The 20982-nt window shown below is 44.3% G+C and overlaps 1 protein-coding gene across 1 annotated transcript in view; it reads left to right on the top strand.

Annotated features, from left to right (window-relative positions):
* The first annotated feature begins 574 nt into the window (after positions 1-574).
* The window catches only part of LOC311148869 (phosphatidylinositol 4-phosphate 3-kinase C2 domain-containing subunit alpha-like), an 80368-nt gene continuing 59960 nt past the window's right edge, over positions 575-20982 (top strand). Inside the window, exons 1-2 of the mRNA XM_084185865.1 lie at positions 575-663; positions 9999-11256. Of these exons, the coding sequence (XP_084041991.1) occupies positions 10087-11256 (1170 nt within the window). The 5' untranslated portion in view covers positions 575-663; positions 9999-10086. The remainder of the gene's footprint in view (positions 664-9998; positions 11257-20982) is intronic.

The raw sequence follows: 20982 nt of genomic DNA, 5'->3' as shown, positions 1-20982 counted from the left end.
CATTCTAGTCTCAGCTGTTGCCTGTATTTGAGTCATTCTGTCAGTCAAGAATTACAGTAGACATTTGAATACAATGCACAGCCCTTAAAATGTAAATGCCTTAGAATTTGTCATGTCGCGTATGTGTGTGTATATATGTGTGAGAGAGAGAGAGAGACAGAAACGGAGAGATTTTATTGAGGATAAGGTGATACAGCTATTGCTAGTTATGTTATTTGAATAAACTGTTCTGTTTGTTATTTTTTCATAGTAGTCAACTCTCAAGCTCAATAAAAAAATCTGACTACAAATTGATCATACAAAATAAAATGACTAACTATTCATATTGTTTGTGAACCTGAGGACAGTGACACCAAATAGCCCATCACGCATAAATACAAAAAGTATAATCAGAGATTTAGATTACATCAACATAAGAGCGTCTGCTAAATGACTTAAATGTAAAATGTCCAAAGATTTTCCAGGATGATTATTTTTCCTTTTCATCTTTCTGTTTTGTGCCACATGGTGACGCTGTTTCCCAATTGTCTATGATTTTGGTGAAACGTGATCAAACCAAACCAAACTACCTCAACAGGAACTGACGTTGTGTCTGCGCGAGCGAGTGGATGGATAAAATTTGTAGCTGCAGGAAAATGGCTAGAAACATCGTACCGCTAAAAGGTGAGAAATTATATGTATTTACCGATCATATATGTATGTAAAAGTTAAGATACCGATAACTATATTTGGCCAAATTCGGTCAGGTATTCGGGCTTTGCGCGCACTCAAAATCCTGCGTTTCTTCCTTGTTGTGTTTAACTTTGTTGGCAGGTCACGGAGTGCTTTAAATTATTGAATCAGTGTTGTGCAAAGTTCTGATCAACGAATATAAACATTTGACGCCTCGTGAGCACATTATTCCAAGACGAATGACACGTAGTTATGCCACCGTCGCGTACCAACGTGGATTCGACGTTGAAATTCACTTCTCTAGCTCTCTGTCTGACTATTTGAAGTTAGTCACTGTAGCCAAAGTTAGTCACTGTTGACAAGTTTATTCACTGAATTATCTCTAACTAACTAGTTAATCAACTCAATTATTATTTTCAATTTGTAAAATCCTTCTTGACACGTGTACACATCAAAGTACGAATTGTATTTGTGGCAGAGAACTAGTAGCTAATAGGCTAGGCTTCAAAGTTCAAGTCGAGTCAGGTGTGCACTAGCTCTCGAAAACCCTTCTGTATGTAACGTCAGGGTTTTCAGTGGTTACATTTGCCCACATTTGGCTCCGTGTAAACTACAATTGATGCTGTGTTTTTAACATTTAGAAACATCAGTCGCTTTCGAAATTGTTTTCGAAACATGCTGATATGCCCCTTATTTTTCATATAAGACAGAAATAATCTTTCCCAAAAAAAAAAACTTACTGTTGCAGTTTTGTACATAACCATACACTGTGCCTCCAGTTGAACTACACTTCCTCCCCAGTTAGTTTACACACAGGTGTTTGGAGCAGGCTTGATGGCACAGGTGGCAGCGTAAACAAGGGCTGTAACATGGATATGGCCGTGTGGGAACACTACCCTTTAAAGGTGTGCAGAATTTAACATTTTTCCCCCCAGTTTTTTGTTGTTGTAGCTGATATGAAAGATACATTCCGAATTTTTCCAAAACAGTACTGCAAGCGATGCATGTTAATGTTTAGACTAAGCGTGGGTGCTCCTAACAAAAGAAGATACTATCGTCAATAGGCGATAAAGTAGTTATCGTCAATGAATGGGGGTAGGTGTGCACCAGAACCAGTATCTGTACCCCAAGAGAGCTCAGATTCAAACTCTCATTCACCAGCTCTGCAAGCTTTATAATGTCAAAATATGTTCGTTGATCACCCAATATGGAGTTTCGCTGTGCAACAAACTCCTGTTACGGCGGGTATGTACTTCCCAAAAAAATCTAAATAAAAATCTACATAAGCAACCGAAAGAATGCATATTCGGCACCTCCAATCACTCATTACTGCAACAAACAGGTCGGAAGTCTGCAGCAGCTCAATACATTGGAGGTGCCGAAGAGGCATTTTTTCCTCTGTTTGTATATTTTTATTTAAACCTTTTTTGGAAGTACATACCGCAGTAACGTGAGTAAATGAAGATAGTTGCTCAGCGAAACTCCATATTTGGTGAACGAACGTATTTTGACATTACAATGCTTGCGGAGCTGGTGAATGGGAGTTTGAATCGGAGCACAGATACTGGTACAGTGTGCACCGACGCCAGGTAACGTTAGGCTACCATATCATTTTGATGACAGGTAGACTACCGTATCAGAGGATGTCCTTTGTTTAAAAAAAACAACAACATGAGCGTATGTAGCTCAATTGGTAGAGCATGGCGCTTATAACGCCAGGGTAGTGGGTTCGATCCCCGGGACCACCCATACCTAAAAATGTATGCACGCATGACTGTAAGTCGCTTTAGATAAAATTGTCTGCTAAATGGCATATTATTATTTATTATATTTTGTATTATATATTTTATAGAACATCTTGTCCTTTTACCAGAGCCTTATTTTTGAAGCACTGGTATTGCATTACCACCAATGTAGGCCTATGTGGATAGTTAAGAGCTATGACTGTGTGAAATCTGTTGCCCAGCCTGTCGGGGAATACATTTGGGCTAACAGAATGGGGTGACAACATTTGCTCAATCAAGACTCAAGTTCAAAGCCCTTTCAGCGTCATTAGAGGTGGATCAAGTGATTTTGCGGGTTCCCAAGTATGTTCTTTGTCATTGCTGACTGCCTGTTGCCTCCTGCTTAGTTGTCATGGCTGCTGCTGATCAGGGGTGAGTTTCTCAAACATAAACATACTTTAAAAAATTTAAATCATCGTTCTTCCATTGCCTAGCAATTATCTTAGTGTTAAAGTTGATCTTTGTGGTTTTGTGAAACTTAGCCTAGTTACCGCAGAACAGTTGGTAATGTTACTACAGAAAGACTGGAGAAGCAGGTCATGCTCTCATGCTCCTTTAAGTGTCCGATAACTATTTGCCCACTCAACAGAAATGTTTCCCAGAGGGAAAGGCAGGATCTGTGTCTAGCTAGTTTTCCATCCATTGGTGACAGATTTTAATGCGAATATAAAAAAATCTGCATAAAGAAAATATGCGCATTTTCCCACTGGTGGCGTTTCCACACAACTGACTTGTAGCGGATAAAAATCAGTGCGTGATGACGTAGTGCACACAAGGTATTTAATGTGTTTCCATCACATTTTCAACTCTACCGATAGTTTTGTCACAAACTGTTGCGTTGAATAGCAAATATGCCTACTCTGGCACGTGCTCTCTAGCTAACAGCTCGCAGATAGTGTGGGTAGGTTAGTCTACATGATGACATTATTATGGATAAGAGCGATAATATTTGTATTTGTCAAACGGCAGTCAAGCATCGATCATCATGTCACCAGTGTAAGGCCCTCGATATTTATTGGAAAGGAGCATCAAGAGCACTGCACTTTCACCACCCTGTGAATTTCATCATAATTTATTTCATCTGTAGCCTAGTAAACTGCATGGTTTCTCAAGTCATAGTGGGAGAACCACACACCATAGCATCGCGTGACTTCAAGTTTATTTCGATATGATGGTTATTATATTAATATTTGCGCATAAATGAGTTTCCACCATTTGTCGTATAATTAATTTGAAGACACAAAGGTCCCACCAGGTCGAATGAACACATAATCTGTCTGCATTCATAAAATTGTAGCGAAACTACCTGTTTCCATCACAGCTGTCGTGATGTTTTTTTAAAAATACGGTATGACTTTACTCGCGTAACTGTGGATGGAAACATACATGGTTTGTGACAGAGTTTGCATGTGGGAACCATAAGCATGAAAGTGCACATGTACTGTTAGTGTACTGAGGTTATGAACCAACATTTTGAGTTAGGCTATTGCCACTTTGTTGCATACTTTTACCTCTCAAATCTCATCTACATGGACATAATGTGACATTATAGTTGTGTATAGGGTATTGGGACTCTAGGTTCAAGCGTGGACACTAAAGTGATGTCAGAATGTGTTTCTTTTTATAAATGTTTTGCATCAGCTCTCTGTTGAACCCAAAGCAGCTTGGAAGCTCAGCATTTTAGATTTAGCCCAGCCAATGGCCATCACTGTACAAACGGCATTTTTAAACGTTATAAGCATGACCTGGTTACTCATTCCTGTATTAAAGATGTTGTTTTGTACTTTGATCTTCTGCCCAGTAGATTGTTGGCAATTTGAAATGGAAAAGAGCCCATTCTACTCAATCGAGTGAACAAATGATCTCTGGAAGTTCAAACTCAATGTAATTTGTTGTCGTGACCCCTGCATCCTTAAATGATTCTAGTCAAACAGACATTTCCACAGTAGTAGAAAAACAGTAGTAGGTAGCTTCCAGTATCGTCCGTCTTTTTAACCCTTGATACTTTAATATGGTAAACAAGCAATGTTCTCAGATCCGTTTTGAAGTCGTTAGGGAATTTAGCCCAACATGGTTTACAGCGCCACAGATATGTTTAACTTTGAGCCTATTCCCCGAGTGCTTTCTTTCTTTTTATTTCACCCATTGCCTTTTAAGGGCTTCTAAAACATGATGCCCATCTCGGGTCAGGACCTTTTGTTCTGTGGCTGTAGGTTTAGCCTGCCTTCCTGCAGCCCCACATAGTAGCCTAATGTGTAGGCTAAATGTAAGAGACATTTGGGTACATTCTGTTTGAAATTATTTTGGCTCATGTCAATCCATTTATATTAGAGAACAACAGATATGTATTTTTTAGGGGGTGACAATGATACCAATTTTTTGGGGACAAGGAGGCCAATGACCAGTATTCGATATAATTGAATTAGAAAATGTGGATACAATTTTCCAGAGACAGCCATGTATGCATAACTGCGTCAATTTTAAAATCTAACAATAAATTGAACTTTGTTTTTGCCAATCTAACTACATAACAACATAATGGTAATAATTTTATTTGAATGGTAAATCTCATGATAAACTGGGTAAATGTAAGATGGCATTGGCCTACAATACAGGTGAATGCATATTCAATAGGAGTGTGTGCATGCATTGAGTTATTGAGCTTGTTTTGGCTGATCAGTGGAGTCTATGGTGCTGCAGATGACAATCTGTTTGCCTTCCATTTGGGACTTATATTAGCCTACTGATCAACAACATTTGCATAGAAACATCACTCCAACATTTCACGCCTGTGTTGAAGGACATCATATAGGCCAGGGTTCTTCAATTCCGGTCCTGGAGGGCCGAAACCTTCTGTTTTTTATTTCTACCTGGTAGTTAATTGTACTCACCTGGTGTCCCAGGTCTGAATTAGCCCCTGATTAGAAGGAGAGGATGAAAAACAGAGGTGTTTCGGCCCTCCAGGACCGGAATTGAAGAACCCTGATATAGGCACTGCTGTTTGAGAATATAAAAGCACATGTATTCAATGCAAATGCATTCAACGTAATGTCATGATTTGTGATCACGGATGCTTATGAAACCATATTCCGTGATCTGGATATATATTTAAAAAACAATTGCTGTCAGGACGCATCTCTATAAACAACTCGGCTGCCAGGACGAAACGACTCAATTGGCTAGTTCAGCTATCGGTCAAGAAATGGGCGGGCTTTAACTTGATCCTACTGCTACGATTGGATAGAGCGAGTCTGTAACTCTGCTCCCTTACACATCTCCTCACATCTCTCTCCATCGCTCACATCACTTGCTGCAGTTTACTGCTGCTATGACAACTAGCTCAATGGCGATGACTTTTGCTACCAAGCCATCAATGTAAATAATAATATCTGAGAAGCGAGGGTAGGAAAAAATATGAAACGACGATGCACGTTCTGTCTGAATGGCTCAAATCTGTCCATAGTTTGAGAAGTGAGAACGCACACATGCGCTGATCTACAGCTTTCTTGGTCCTTAAACATGCAGGAAGATTCTTAGGTAGCTAAACCTATTGCCAACCTTTATTTTGGCATTTAAAAACACCTTTCCCTATCACAACAATAATGTAATCCGACTATCAACTGTCAATTTATGGTTAAGATTGCAGTTGGTCTGATCAGCACACCAGTGAATAGTTAACATTACACTGCAAGTCGAATGGCTCGTTGCCGAAAATGGTGCATGTTCAAAATGATAACCAGCTAACGTTAGCTAGCTATGTTGGCTATTACCTCCTATCTGATATCTTAGCGCCATGTATATCTAGCCAGCTAGCTAACATAGTAGCTAATATAGCTAGCTAGCTAACATCACAGATGAAAGGGTTAGTTATCGTAATCTTTCCTAACAAGTCACATACAGTGCATTCGGAAAGTATTCAGCCCCCTTGACTTTTCCACATTTTGTTATATTACAGCCTTATTCTAAAATTGATTCAATTGTTTTTTTCCCTCATCAATCTACACACAAAGCAAAAACAGGTTTTTAGAAATTTTTGCTAATATCAAATTTGCATAAATATTCAGACCCTTTACACAGTGCTTTGTTGAAGCACCTTTGGCAGCAATTACAGCCTCGAGTCTTCTTGGGTATGACGCTACAAGCTTGGCACACCTGTATTTGGGGAGTTTCTCCCATTCCTCTCTGCAGATCATCTCAAGCTCTGTCAGGTTGGATGGGGAGCGTTGCTGCACAGCTATTTTCAGGTCTCTCCAGAGCTGTTACATTGGGTTCAAGTCCGGGCTCTGGCTGGGCCACTCAAGGACATTCAGAGACTTGTCCCGAAGCCACTCCTGCATTTTCTTGGCTGTGTGCTTAGGGTCATTGTCTTGTTGGAAGGTGAACCTTCAGCCCTGTCTGAGTTCCTGAGCACTCTGGAGCAGGTTTTCATCAAGGATCTCTCAAGGATCTCTCTGATCCATTACTCAATCTTGGTTTCATCAGACCAGATAATCTTGTTTCTCATGGTTCGAGTGTTTAGGTGCCTTTTGGCAAACTCCAAGTGGGCTGTCATGTGCCTTTCACTGAGGAGTGGCTTCCGTCTGGCCACTCTACCATAAAGGCCTAATTGGTGGAGTGCTGCAGAGATGGTTGTCCTTCTAGATGGTTCTCCCATCTCCACAGAGGAACTCTAGAGCTCTGTCAGAGTTACCATCGGGTTCTTGGTCACTTCCCTGACCAAGGCCTTTCTACCCCAATTGCTCAGTTTGGCCGGGTGGCCAGCTCTAGGAAGAGTCTTGGTGGTTCCAAACTTCTTCCATTTAAGAATGATGAATTCCACTGTGTTCTTGGGGACCTTCAATGCTGCAGAAATTGTTTGGTACCCTTCCCCAGATCTGTGCCTCGACACAATCCTGTCTCTGAGCTCTACAGACAATTCCTTCGACATCATGGCTTGGTTTTTGATCTGATGTGCACTGTCAACTGTTGGACCTTATATAGACAGGCGTGTGCCTTTCCAAATCATGTCCAATCAATTGAATTTACCACAGGTGGATTCCAATCAAATTGTAGAAACATCTCAAGGATGATCAATGGAAACAGGATGCACCTGAGCTCAATATAGTCCCATAGCAAAGGGTCTGAATACTTATGTAAATAAGGTATTATAGTTTAAAATTTTATAGACATTTTTGCAAATGTATTCACCCGTTTTTGCTTTGTCATTATGGGGTATTGTGTGTAGATTGCTGATAATTTTATTTTTATCAAGCTTAGAACAAGGCTGTAACGTAACAATGTGGAAAAAGTCAAGGGGTCTGAATACTTTCCGAAGGCACTGTAGCTAGCTTGCTATTGCATTCATGTCCGGGCACGTCGACACGAGCCTTATTAGTGAATTAACTAAATTTTTATATTTGCAACAGGAGTTCGATTTTGGTCACTGTGTCAATCAATTGCTCAATACTGCACTTTTCTGTTGGAGAATGGGCTAGCTTGCTGCTAATTTTCCCAGCTAGATTATTCCTCAGCTTTGTGCAGTGCTCGTGGCTCAGGCGGTGAGTGGCGGCTGGCATAGCAGCAGCTTTACTATAGGCAAAGACTACAAAAGGCCAATATCAGCTGGATAATTCAGCTTGGCCGATTATCGGCCGTTCTCTCATTTATATTGCATATAGGCTTACATCTGCTAATTCTTCCTCAGGTACCCTTCCTTTGAATGGCATTGGTAGTCCTTCTGTATATAGGCCTGATCCCTTACTGTTGCCCTTTCAATTCAAACCTCTGCTCAGGGACCCCTAGCCGTTCCATGTATGCGAACTATTCCAGAGAGCTAGTACACCTGATTCAACTTGTCAACTAACTGTCAAGCTCTTGATTAGATGAGGTGAGCTATTTTAAGGCCACAGCAAAATTGTGAAACGTTTGAAATCCACCAGCCAAGCCTATAGCATCAACAGATGCCATAGCCCACTGCATCTACTCCAAGTATAGGCTACTTTTTAAAAGGAAGACTCAGGGCAAAACTTAACAAACTGCCAATTCTAGGCTACATGATGACGAATCGAAGAAGAAAGAAAATCATCCAGTACATCCACAGTCTGCCTTCCTGTTTTCTTTACCCAGATCAAACTCGGTCGACGTCTGTCTGGCAGAATGTGGCTTACTAGACAAATGTTTGAGTGCTGCTCCCACCGTTGGTTTGCCACCGCTGGAATCTCTGCCCAGGATCTGATATTAGCACAGCTGATAAGACACTCTTGGGCCGTAAGCGTACAGAGAGCGAAACAGACCCGTCTGGCTGCCTTGCATGCCAAATTCCTCACGCACAATTGCGCTTGGCTAGCTAGAGATCCCAGGCACAGCTATTCTTCACCACTATGGGAAGGAAGATCAGGAGTGGGGCTGTGTTGCCTGGGGGGGAGAGATCTGACTGAGGGCCTGGGTAGTGAGGAGGAGAAGAAGAGAGCTGTGTCGTTTGAGGAACTCAATGAATGCACACATATTGCAACCAGGGAGTGGTTTTTATCACAACACGTAGGCCTGTTAATGTTCTACATTTGAAATAGATTTTGTAAATCGCTATCCAATATTTTGTTTCGAAAGTAAATAAATAATAATAATCAGGCACTGTAATATAATGGTATCATTATTTAGCCTGTCTATGAAACCTTTTATATAATAATATAATATAATATGCCATTTAGCAGACGCTTTTATCCAAAGCGACTTAGTCATGCGTGCATACGACATCATCATTTGATTAACTACACACCCATATCATTATGGTTGTTTGATCATAAACAACTGCGTCGTGTCAGTTTTCATGAAGAGCCTCTGATAACATGGCTATTACTTGCTGCTGTATGCGACCAACAATCAATTTCAATGAAAAGGGCCATAAGACTGCACTAGATGTGTGTTTGCCTGATTCTCAACTCTTAACTCCAAAAACACACACAAGCCAAATAAGTTGGACAAACACAACACCTGTAACAGTCAATCAAAACATTGATCCGTACTGTAGCTACACTCAGTCAAATCAGTAAGGAAGATGTTTTATTTTGAAGCACATTGTACTGTAGTGTGAGACCCATGTGACAGTCCTTGTGCTAGCCAGGCGCACTAAACTTTTTAACAGGCCTTTTATGGATTCACCTTGACCCTGACTGTGCATCATTGTGTATGTGGGGGTGTCGTGGATTTTCTCTCTGCCGTCTCTACATGTTGAACAACTTTGATACTTCAGGATGCCAGTAAGCCTCTTGCTCTGATGTTTTTACAAGCCACAGTTAGAATGGTCCTGTGTGATTATAGCTGATATATTTTGGTAATATATTTTAAATAGCCTAGCTGTAAGGGAACAATGTATCAGCATTAGTATCAGTTTATTTATTTTTTTGTCTTGCAGATTTTACCATTGGCTATGGAAATGGCTCACTAAATGCGGAACAGATGCCTCAGTCGGACCCTGTCGTGGTTGTAGAATGTTCCTGGTGATGTCTGTATTGTTCCTGGTGATGTCTGTATTGTGACTTGTGCTCTTTTCCCATCCTTTCCCAGGTGTTTGAAGAAGCAGATCTCCTGTCTTACCTATTGTCACCAGTGCTGACTACAAACTCTACGTACATGGCACCCTCAAATTGACACCATGGCCCAGATATCCAGTGGTAATGGGTTCAAGCTGGACGTGGCCCAGCCCATGGGGGTTGTGGGTAAGGAGGAGGCCCTTCGCATGGAGGCGGAGGCCTTAGCGAAACTACAAAGGGAGAAGAGACACACGCTCACGGCGACCACCACCTTCTCTTCCACCTCCTCTTCTTCTGCTTCCTCTAAAAATAAACTCCCCACCACCGCCGCTCCAAGGCCCACTCCTTCCTCCAGCAGCCGACCAGAGAAGGACCTCATCGTCTTCCCCGAGGCCAAGAAGCAGGCGGAGAAGGACAAGTTCCGGGACATCGACGTGGATAAGCTGACCAATGAGGAGCTGGAGAAGCTCCTGCTGGACGACAGCTTCGGGGCCAACAGCCGCAAGGCCTCGCGGCCCTCCTCGCTGCTGGGCTTCAACCTCAGCGCCTCCTACCCGGGGGGCCAAGCCACCTGCAGCCCCTCTCCCTTCCCCAACGGCCAGTGGACGCCCTCCATGCTCTCCACGCCCTCCGGCTCCGGCGTGTCCACACCAAACCACCAACAGGCTCCCATGTTCCCCACTGCTCCGTTTCCCAAGCCCCAGACCTGCTCCTTCCAGAAAGGCTTTTCTCCAGCCATGCCGCCCTACATGGGCTTGCCTGGCCCGCAGACCTCCTTCATGGCCTTCACTCCTATCCAGCAGCCCGGAGCCATGGTGTTCCAGCAGCCCACCGTCACCCCGGAGATGGCCAAGCTCTTTGACAAGATCCACAGCACCTCAGAATACTTGAAGAACGGCAGGTCGGCCAGTACTGACCTGGATGCTGCCCCGACCAGTGCCGTGTCGCTGGCGCCCAACCCACCGCCACCTGCCGTGGAACCACTTGCAGTCAGCCACTTTGAGTGGCTGGACCTGGACCCGCTCAACAAGTGCAAAGCCGAGTGTGAGGAGGGCACCTCACCGAGCGGCACCGTGAAGGTGGTGGGAGGGCCAGCCGGCGGGGACCCCTGGGACGCTGTGCTGCTAGATGAGACGGAGGGAGGGGCTGGCGGCAGCAGTCCACCAACTGAGGTGAAGGGTCAACTCGCAGGTCGCTCTCAGCCTCGGCAGTTGTCGGTGGGGGCGGGGGTCACCAGGAGCCACTCCCTCACCATCCCAGAGTCCTCGTCCCAGCACAAGCCAAACAATCAGGTATGTCTAGTCCTCTACTTGCATAAGACGATCATACAAACTCTCTCCAAAACAACTCTGTACACAACCACACCACAGCCAAAACAACCAAGTTCTACCATGGCACAGCCAAAACAACCAAGTTCTACCATGGCACAGCCAAAACAACCAAGTTCTACCATGGCTCAGCCAAAACAACCAAGTTCTACCATGGCTCAGCCAAAACAACCCAACGTAGTTAAAGCACTTTAGCGCAACCAAAATATTAAAGGGTCCGTTCATCAAAAGCCGAGCCAAAACAAGGTCAAGTCCCACATCAATTACATCATAACGGCACTGCCGAAACCTCAATTTGGTCCCTAAAGCAAATACCACTAGCAAAGCAATCAGTAATGGTTGCAATGCCCATTGCCCACACTATGGCTGCGTTTAGACAGGCAGCCCAATTCTCTTTTGACCAATCAGATCAGCTCTGAAAAATATCTGATGTGAAAAGATCTGATGTGATTTGTCAAAAGACCAATTGGTGGGAAAAAAATATCAGAATTGGGCTGCCTGTCTAAATGTAGCCCTTGTGACAAGCCAAAACAAATGGGTAAGATTCTAGCACAATACAATTATTAAAGGGGTTCAACAAATCCCAGCCAAAACAACTGGGTTACAAGTCCCACATCATACTAGCACTGCCAAAACATCAATTTTGGTTCCCAAAGCATGTAGCCAAGTAGTGTGGTATGGTTGCCAACACCTTGTGAAGGCTTGACCTCTATACCTCCACTCCTTTTTTTTTTTCAAATCCTTTTTGAGAGGAAAGATGCTCTTTCTACGCTAAATCTGTCTATTTTAATCAAAATGTCTGAGATTTGGGACAGGACCGAAGGCATGTGGCACAGAATAACATTAGCCTCCATCCTTTTCCTAAAAGTGAGCAACCATCTGTCTGAAGCATTGTCAGTGGGTTTGAGCTCAACTGAAGAGAGGTCACAGAATTGTTGTGTAACTTCTTTATACACACAATGACTCGTCTGAAATTACTTTATTTACTGTGTCTCTTCCCTTTTTTAGTCTGGTTTAGTCAGAAAATAGATTTTGGAATAAGAGAATGAATGAGTAGTAAGGCCTAGACTGTGTGTGTGGTGTTCCCAGAAAGCCCACTTCCTGTCTCATTGTGTTTCTCCGTGTCGGAACAGGACAATTGGCTGCATTCTTCCCACAGAAAGACCATAATTTCCGTTCTGCATGAGACGATTGTCTTAACTATAAACGGTGTCATTCGGTTTTTCCCCCACTGTCTCAGAGGCATAGTAATAAGCAGGACACCTGACCAATTGTGCTATTTTGACTATGATGGTCAAAAGTAGTGCACTATGAAGTGAATAGGGGGCAATTTGGGTGCAGCCTTTACGAACCTCTTGCTGTAACGATAAAAGCCTGAGGATGGATGAAGCCCAGGGGGAATTGACATCATCCTCTACCAGTCTCAATATGTGCAATGAGTAATGGCGGCGGATATATGTATAATTTTTTGCGCTGATCCTAACTCTTTTTGTACATAATGTTTCGGCCATCGTTTCAAATGACCAAAAAGAGCTTCTGGACATAATAATATAATAATAATATGCCATTTAGCAGACGCTTTTATCCAAAGCGACTTACAGTCATGCATGCATAATTTTTTTTGTGTATGGGTGGTCCCGGGGATCGAACCCACTACCTTGGCGTTACAAGCGCCGTGCTCTACCAGCTGAGCTACAGAGGACCACATCAAAACAGAAATTACTAATCTCGATTTGGATGAGGACTTCTATTTCAACGAATCGGAGGCGAAGGACATAATGCTCATCCCTGGCCAGGCCCAAATCCCCAACACTCAGCGACGATATAGAGGTTGGCATGCGGAATATCTAACGAGACTGAGATGGTGAGTGGATAAGTCACTATTACCATCCGTTCTATTGGCGAACGTGCCATCATTGGAAAATAAACTGGATGAGCTCCGTTTGAGACTATTCTATCAATGTGATCTGAAGAATTGTAATATCCTCTGTTTCACCAAGTCGTGGCTGAACAAGGACATGGAAAATATAAATCTAGATGTTTTTTCTATACATCGGCAGGACAGAATGGCTGCGTCGGGGAAGCTCAGAGGAGGGGGTGTGTGTCTCTTTGTCAACAATAGTTGGTGCACAATCTCTAATATTAAGGAAGTATCGAGGTTCTGCTCGCCTGAGTTAGAATACCTCAGGATAACATGTAGACCATACTATTTACCAAGAGTTTTATCTATATTTTTTGTAGCTGTCTATTTACCACCACAAACCGATGTTGGCACTAAGACCGCACTCAACGAGCTGGCGCTTGTAGAGCATGGCGCTTGTAACGGCAGGGTAGTGGGTTCGATCCCCGGGACCACCCATACGTAAAAATTTATGCGCACATGACTGTAAGTCGCTTTGGATAAAAGCGTCTGCTAAATGGCATATTGTATTATTATTAAAAGCAAACAAGAAAATGCTCACCCAGATGTGGCGCTCCTAGTGGCAGGGATTTTAATGCAGGGAAACTGAAATCCATTTAAAACTAATTTCTACCAGCATGTCTCCTGTGCAACTAGAGAAAGAAAATCTAGATCACCTCTACTCTACAAACAGAGACACATACAAATCTCTCCCTCACCCTCCATTTGACAAATCTGACCATAACTTCATCCTATTAATTCCTGCTTACAAGCAAAAACTCAAACATGAAGTACCAGTGATGCGCTCAATATGGAAGTGGTCCAATAAGGCAGGACTGTTTCGCAAGCACAGATTGGAATATGTTCCGGGATTCATCCGATGGCATTGAGGAGTTTACCACATCAGTCACCGGCTTTATTGATAAGTGCATCGATGACGTCGTCCCTACAGTGACCATACGTTCATATCCTAACCAGAACCATAGATTACAGGCAACATCAGCACTGAGCTAAAGGCTAGAGCTGCCGGTTTCAAAGAGCGGGGCACACATCTGGACGCTTATAAAACATCCTGCTATGCCCTCCGATTTAACCATCAAACAGGCAAAGTATCAATACAGGACTAAGAGCGAATCCTACTACACCGGCTCAGATTATCATCGGATGTGGCAGGGCTTGCAAAACTATCATGGATTACAAAGGGAAACCCAGCCGCGAGCTGCCAAGTGACGCAAGCCTACCAGATGAGCTAAATGCCTTCTATGCTCTCTTCGAGGTCAGCAACACTGAACCGTGCTTGAGCACACCAGCTGTTGCGAACGATTGTGTGATCACGCTCTCTGTAGCCGATGTGAGAAACCTTTTAAACAGGTTAACATTCACAAGGCCGCAGGGCCAGACGGATTACCAGGACGCATACTCGGCGCATGTGCTGACCAGCTATCAAGTGTCTTCACTGACATTTTCAACCTCTCCCTCACCCAGTCTGTAATACCCACGTTTCAAGCAGACCACCATAGTCCCCGTGCCCAAGAACGCCAAGGTAACCTGACTAAATGACTATCCCGTAGCCCTCACATCTGTAGCCATGAAATGCTTCGAATGGCTGGTCATGGGTCACATCAAGACCACCATCCCAGACACCCTGGACCCACTCCATTTTGCATACCGCCCCAACAGATCCACAGATGACGCAGATGCACTCCACACTGCCCTTTCCCACCTGGACAAAAGGAACACCTACGTGAGAATGCTGAAGTTATAGAGTGGCGCCGGAGAAGATGGCTGCCGTTTTACAGCCCTCTAACCAATTGTACTATTATGTGTGTTTTTCCGCGTTATTTGTAATTTATTTTGTACATAATGTTTCTGCCATCGTCTCTTATAACCAAAAAGAGCTTCTGGATATCAGGACAGCGATTACTCACCTCGTATTGGACAAAGATTTTTTCTTCAACGAGACGGCCGCGAAGGATATCCTACAGACACCCGACAAGGCCCAAATCCCCGTCATTCGCATGAGGAAGAGACGGAGATATCGTGGACGTAGGTCGGGGTGCCTTGTAAGGATCCGACGGCGAGCAAGTAAACTGCCGCTCCCATCAATCCTATTAAACTATCTTCAATCATTGGAGAATAAATTGGATGACCTAAGATTACGGTTATCCTACCAACGGGACATTAAAAACTGTAATATCTTATGTTTCACCGAGTCGTGGCTGAACGACGACATGGATAACATACAGCTAGCGGGCTATACGCTACATCGGCAGGTTAGAACGGCTGACTCCGGTAAGACAAGGGGGTGGCGGTCTGTGTATATTTGTAAACAACAGCTGGTGCACAAAATCAAATACTAAGGAAGTCTCAAGGTTTTGCTCGCCTGAGGTAGAATATCTTATGATAAGCTGTAGACCACACTATTTACCAAGAGAGTTTTCATCTATATTTTTCATAGCTGTCTATTTACCACCACAAACCAATGCTGGCATTAAGATTGCACTGAATGAGCTGTATAAGGCCATAAGTCAACAGGAAAACGCTCATCCAGAGGCAGCGCTCCCAGTGGCCGGGGACTTTAATGCAGGGAAACTTAAATCCGTTCTACCTAATTTCTACCAGCATGTTAAATGTGCAACCAGAGGAAAAAAAACTCTTGACCACCTTTACTCCACACACAGAGACGCATACAAAGCTCTCCCTTGCCCTCCATTTGGCAAATCTGACCATAACTCTATCCTCCTGATTCCTGCTTATAAGCAAAAACTAAAGCAGGAAGCACCAGTGACTCGGTTAATAAAAAAGTGGTCAGATGACGCAGATGCTAAGTTACAGGACTGTTTATTGCTAGCACAGACTGGAATATGTTCCGGGATTCTTCAGATAGCATTGAGGAGTACACCACATCAGTCACTGGCTTCATCAATAAGTGCATCGATGATGTCATCCCCACAGTGACCGTATGTACATACCCCAACCAGAAGCCATGGATTACAGGAAACATCCGCACTGAGCTAAAGGGTAGAGCTGCCGCTTTCAAGGAGCGGGACCCTAACCCGGACGCTTATAAGAAATCCCGCTATGCCCTCTGACAAACCATCAAACAGGCAAAGAGTCAATACAGGACTAAGATTGAATCGTACTACACCGGCTCTGACGCTCGTCGGATGTGGCAGGGCTTGAAAACGATTACAGACTACAAAGGGAAGCACAGCCACGAGCTGCCCAGTGACACAAGACTTCCAGACGAGCTAAACCACTTCTATGCTCGCTTCGAGGCAAGCAACACTGAAGCATGCATGAGCACCAGCTGTTCCGGATGACTATGTGATCACGCTCTCCGTAGCCAATGTGAGTAAGACTTTTAAGCAGGTCAACATTCACAAGGCCGCAGGGCCAGACGGATTACCAGGACGTGTACTCCGAGCATGTGCTGACCAACTGGCAAGTGTCTTCACTGACATTTTCAACATGTCCCTGACTGAGTCTGTAATACCAACATGTTTCAAGCAGACCACCATAGTCCCCGTGCCCAAGGACTCTAAGATAACCTGCCTAAATGACTACCGACCCGTAGCACTGACGTCTGTAGCCATGAAGTGCTTTGAAAGGCTGGTCATGGCTCACATCAACACCATTATCCCAGAAACCCTAGACCCACTCCAATTTGCATACCGCCCCAACAGATCCACAGATGATGCAATCTCTATTGCACTCCACACTGCCCTTTTCCACCTGGACAAGAGGAACACCTACGTGAGAATGCTATTCATTGACTACAGCTCAGCATTCAACACCATAGTGCCCTCTAAGCTCATCACTAAGCTAAGGATCCTGGGACTAAACACCTCCCTTTGCAACTGGATCCTGGACTTCCTGACGGGCCGCCCCCAGGTGGTAAGGGTAGGTAACAACACATCTGCCACACTGATCCTCAACACGGGGGCCCCTCAGGGGTGCGTGCTCAGTCCCCTCATGTACTCCCTGTTCACCCATGACTGCATGGCCAGGCACGACTCCAACACCATCATTAAGTTTGCCGACGACACAACAGTGGTAGGCCTGATCACCGACAACGATGAGACAGCCTATAGGAAGGAGGTCAGAGACCTGTCCGTGTGGTGCCAGGATAACAACCTCTCCCTCAACGTGACCAAGACAAAGGAGATGATTGTGGACTACAGGAAAAAAAAGAGGACTGAGCACGCCCCCATTCTCATCGACGGGGCTGTAGTGGAACAGGTTGAGAGATTCAAGTTCCTTGGTGTCTACATCACCAACAAACTAACATGGTCCAAGCACACCAAGACAGTTGTGAAGAGGGCACGACAAAACCTATTCCCCCTAAGGAGACTGAAAAGATTTGGCATGGGTCCTCAGATCCTCAAATTCTACAGCTGCACCATCGAGAGCATCCTGACTGGTTGCATCACCGCCTGGTATGGCAACTGCTTGGCCTCCGACCGCAAGGCACTACAGAGGGTAGTGCGTACGGCCCAGTACATCACTGGAGCCAAGCTTCCTGCCATCCAGGACCTCTATACCAGGCGGTGTCAGAGGAAGGCCCTCAAAATTGTCAAAGACTCCAGCAACCCTAGTCATAGACTGTTCTCTCTGCTACCGCACGGCAAGCGGTACCGGAGTGCCAAGTCTAGGTCCAAAAGACTTCTCAACAGCTTCTACCCCCAAGCCATAAGACTCCTGAATAGCTAATCATGGCTACCCAGACTATTTGCACTGCCCCCCCCCCCACCCCATCTTTTTACTCTGCTGCTACTCTGTTAATTATTTTTGCATAGTCACTTTAACTCTACCCACATGTACATATTACTTCAACTACCTCAACTAGCCGGTGCCCCCGCACATTGACTCTGCACCGGTACCCCCCGGTATATATAGCCTCCCTACTGTTATTTTATTTTACTTCTGCTCTTTTTTTCTCAACACTTTTTTGTTGTTTTATTCTACTTTTTTATTAAAAATAAATGCACTGTTGGTTAAGAACTGTAAGTAAGCATTTCACTGTAATGTCTGCACCTATTGTATTCGGCGCATGTGGCCAATAAAATTTGATTTGATTTGTTCATTGACTACAGCTCAGCGTTCAACACCATAGTGCCCTCCAAGCTCATCACTAAGCTAAGAACCCTGGGATTAAACACCTTCCTCTGCAATTGGATACTGGACTTTCTTATGGGCCGCCCCCAGGTGGTGAGGGTAGGCAACAACGCATTCGCCACGCTGATCCTCAACACTGGGGCCCCTCAGGGCTGCGTGCTTACCCCCCTCCTGTACTCCCTATTCAAACATGACACGACTCCAAAACCATCATTTAGTTTGGTCTGAAAATATTTGGCATTTGCCCTCAGATCCTCAATGTTCTACAGCTACACCATTGAGAGCGTCTTGACTGGTTGCATCACCACTTGGTATGGCACCTGCTCAGCATCTGACCACAAAACGCTACAGAGGGTAGTTCGTATGGCCCAGTACATCACTGGGGCCAAGCTTCCTGCCATCCAGGACCTATATACCAGGTGGTGTCAGAGGAAGGCCCTAAAAATGGTCAAAGACTCCATCCTCCCAAGTCACCGTCTGTTCTCTCTGCTACCGCACGGCAAGCGGTACTGGAGCGCCTTTGATTTGACAAATATCTGTACATCAGTAAAATTTGAATGAATCAGATTTGACCTAAAACCCTTTCAATGTGTCTGTGTCACCTACTCGGTACCATGAGTTGAGAACTATGTCCAGTTCACTCTGCTGTGTCTGGTTGTGGAATGTCTGTTTTTCTGTGAACGTTTATGGCTGCTTGACTGTTATGTCTGTTTGTAGTCTGTGTGTGTTAGACAGACTGCTGTTACATAACGTTTTGTCTGTAGTCTGGGTGTTTGCTTTCATAGGTCTGTTTTGCATGTCCGTCTGTCTGTACATGCTCTCGCCTTAACTGTGTGTGTGTGTGTGTACAAGTCTGTGCAACGTGTGTCTGTGTGTGTCGCCCTAGCCAACTAGCCTAGCTACCAGGCAGCAGTAGTGTTGGTATAGTCTAAGCAGGAACAAGCCCATACATCTCCCCACCATGCCCCACGGCGGACTCATCTGACAAGTCCCAGAGCGGCCCAGCGTTGCCATGGCAGCAGGCGCTCTCATGTAGGCCGAGCGTGTAAGACCGTGTGTGTGTGTGAGCAGGCTGGCGGGCAAAGCACTACTCTCAAGCAGCATTACACAGCACAGCGGTGTAGAGTTACCCAGGCCCATAGTAATCTGCCCCACAGCCTATCGCAGCCAACTCCCTACTCGAGCCAGAGTGCTGTTTGATATTGTCATTACCTTCCAAATTAACAGATTGGACGTCAGCGGTTGGGTGTAAGTAAGCCTGTTGTTGCTAACACTTCAAGGGCTGGCATCAGATGTTGCAAAACAGGTAGTTTGTTTCTGTGGAAATGTTTGCTGTTGTATTAAATGAAACAAGTGAGCTTTTCTCTCTCTGTTTTTCTCTCTCTCTCTCGCTCTCTCTCCTCCCTACCATTTTATTTCTCAAGCATTGACGACCTGTGGTAGCTAAGCCCAGGGCCGGGCCCTTGTATTGAGGAACCAAAGTCAAACAAACAGCATTATCCGTTTTTCGAGCAGTCATGTCTCGGAGCAAAACATTTAGTCAGGTCAGCTCCCCCTGCAGTTTGTGTTGGAAAGCCGAGAGGACTTCCCAGCATGCAGTAGGCCCGGGTGACAACACCATCTGCAGCAGAGCACTGAAGTGCACCATAGAGTTCAGTCATTGCGAAGTCAAGACTTTTGTACGCACAGAACGCACAGAACGCCTGTGTCATCACAGCAGCGTGTTAGCTAGGACTTGCTTGTTACGACAGGCTGTTGTGCGTGTTTCTGTGTGTGGGGACTGTTGATCAATGGCCGTTAAAATTAGAGGATGTGTGTTTATATAACCGAAAGCCACCTCAGCTCTGTCCTCTCTTCCTCCATTTGAACAGCTTTTCACATATCCGCACACCTCTGCGAGAATCTCTCATTAAAGCAGAAATATGTAACCTTTTGGGCGACCCGACCACATTAACATTTGAGTTATAGATCTGTCTTTCTCATTGAAAGCAAGTCTAAGAAGCAGTAGATCGGTTTTATGTGTGCTATTTCTATGCTTTCCTGTTAAGTTTTGTTTTTGTGTCTTTTACTTTTAGTTTTGTACACCAGCTGAAAATACTATATTTTTAGCTTTGGGAAATATATTTCACAGCAGTTTAGATGGCACAATGATTCTCTACACTATACTTGCTTGTTTTGTGACAAACTGAAATTAGGCAAACTATTAGAATTTTAGAAACCAGGAAATGGCGTAGCAGTTATGACCAAATGTATTTTTCTCCTGCTGCATACTGTACTCTTCCATATGCCCTGTGTGGGGTGGATCAATAGGCCTACAGAGTGATGATAGATACAGGTGAACTCAGTGACTCACCAGTCCAATAGCTCCGTCTTCTTCACCTCTCACCCGGTTTAGTCTCAACAAACAGGAAGTGCATTGTGGATAACAATTGTGGTTGAGAGGCAAACCCCAATGGCATCCTCTGAATCAGCTGGGGAAGTCCTATCTAGACAACAGCAACCTTTGTTGAAAAATTTGATTTCTATAATGCCACAGTGGAAGTTAAAGTAGAGAGAAATCATTAACTTCCTGATTTGAAAGAAGAATTCAAACTTAATTTGGTCAGCTGGTTCTCCTGACATGGTTAACAAGTCCCAAACAAGAATAGTGAAGAGGTTGAGGAAAGTAGAAT

The sequence above is a fragment of the Coregonus lavaretus genome (genome assembly GCF_964263955.1).
Source record: "Coregonus lavaretus genome assembly, chromosome: 21".
NCBI classification, from domain to species: Eukaryota; Metazoa; Chordata; class Actinopteri; order Salmoniformes; family Salmonidae; genus Coregonus; species Coregonus lavaretus.
This window is presented reverse-complemented; position numbering and strand designations above follow the sequence as displayed.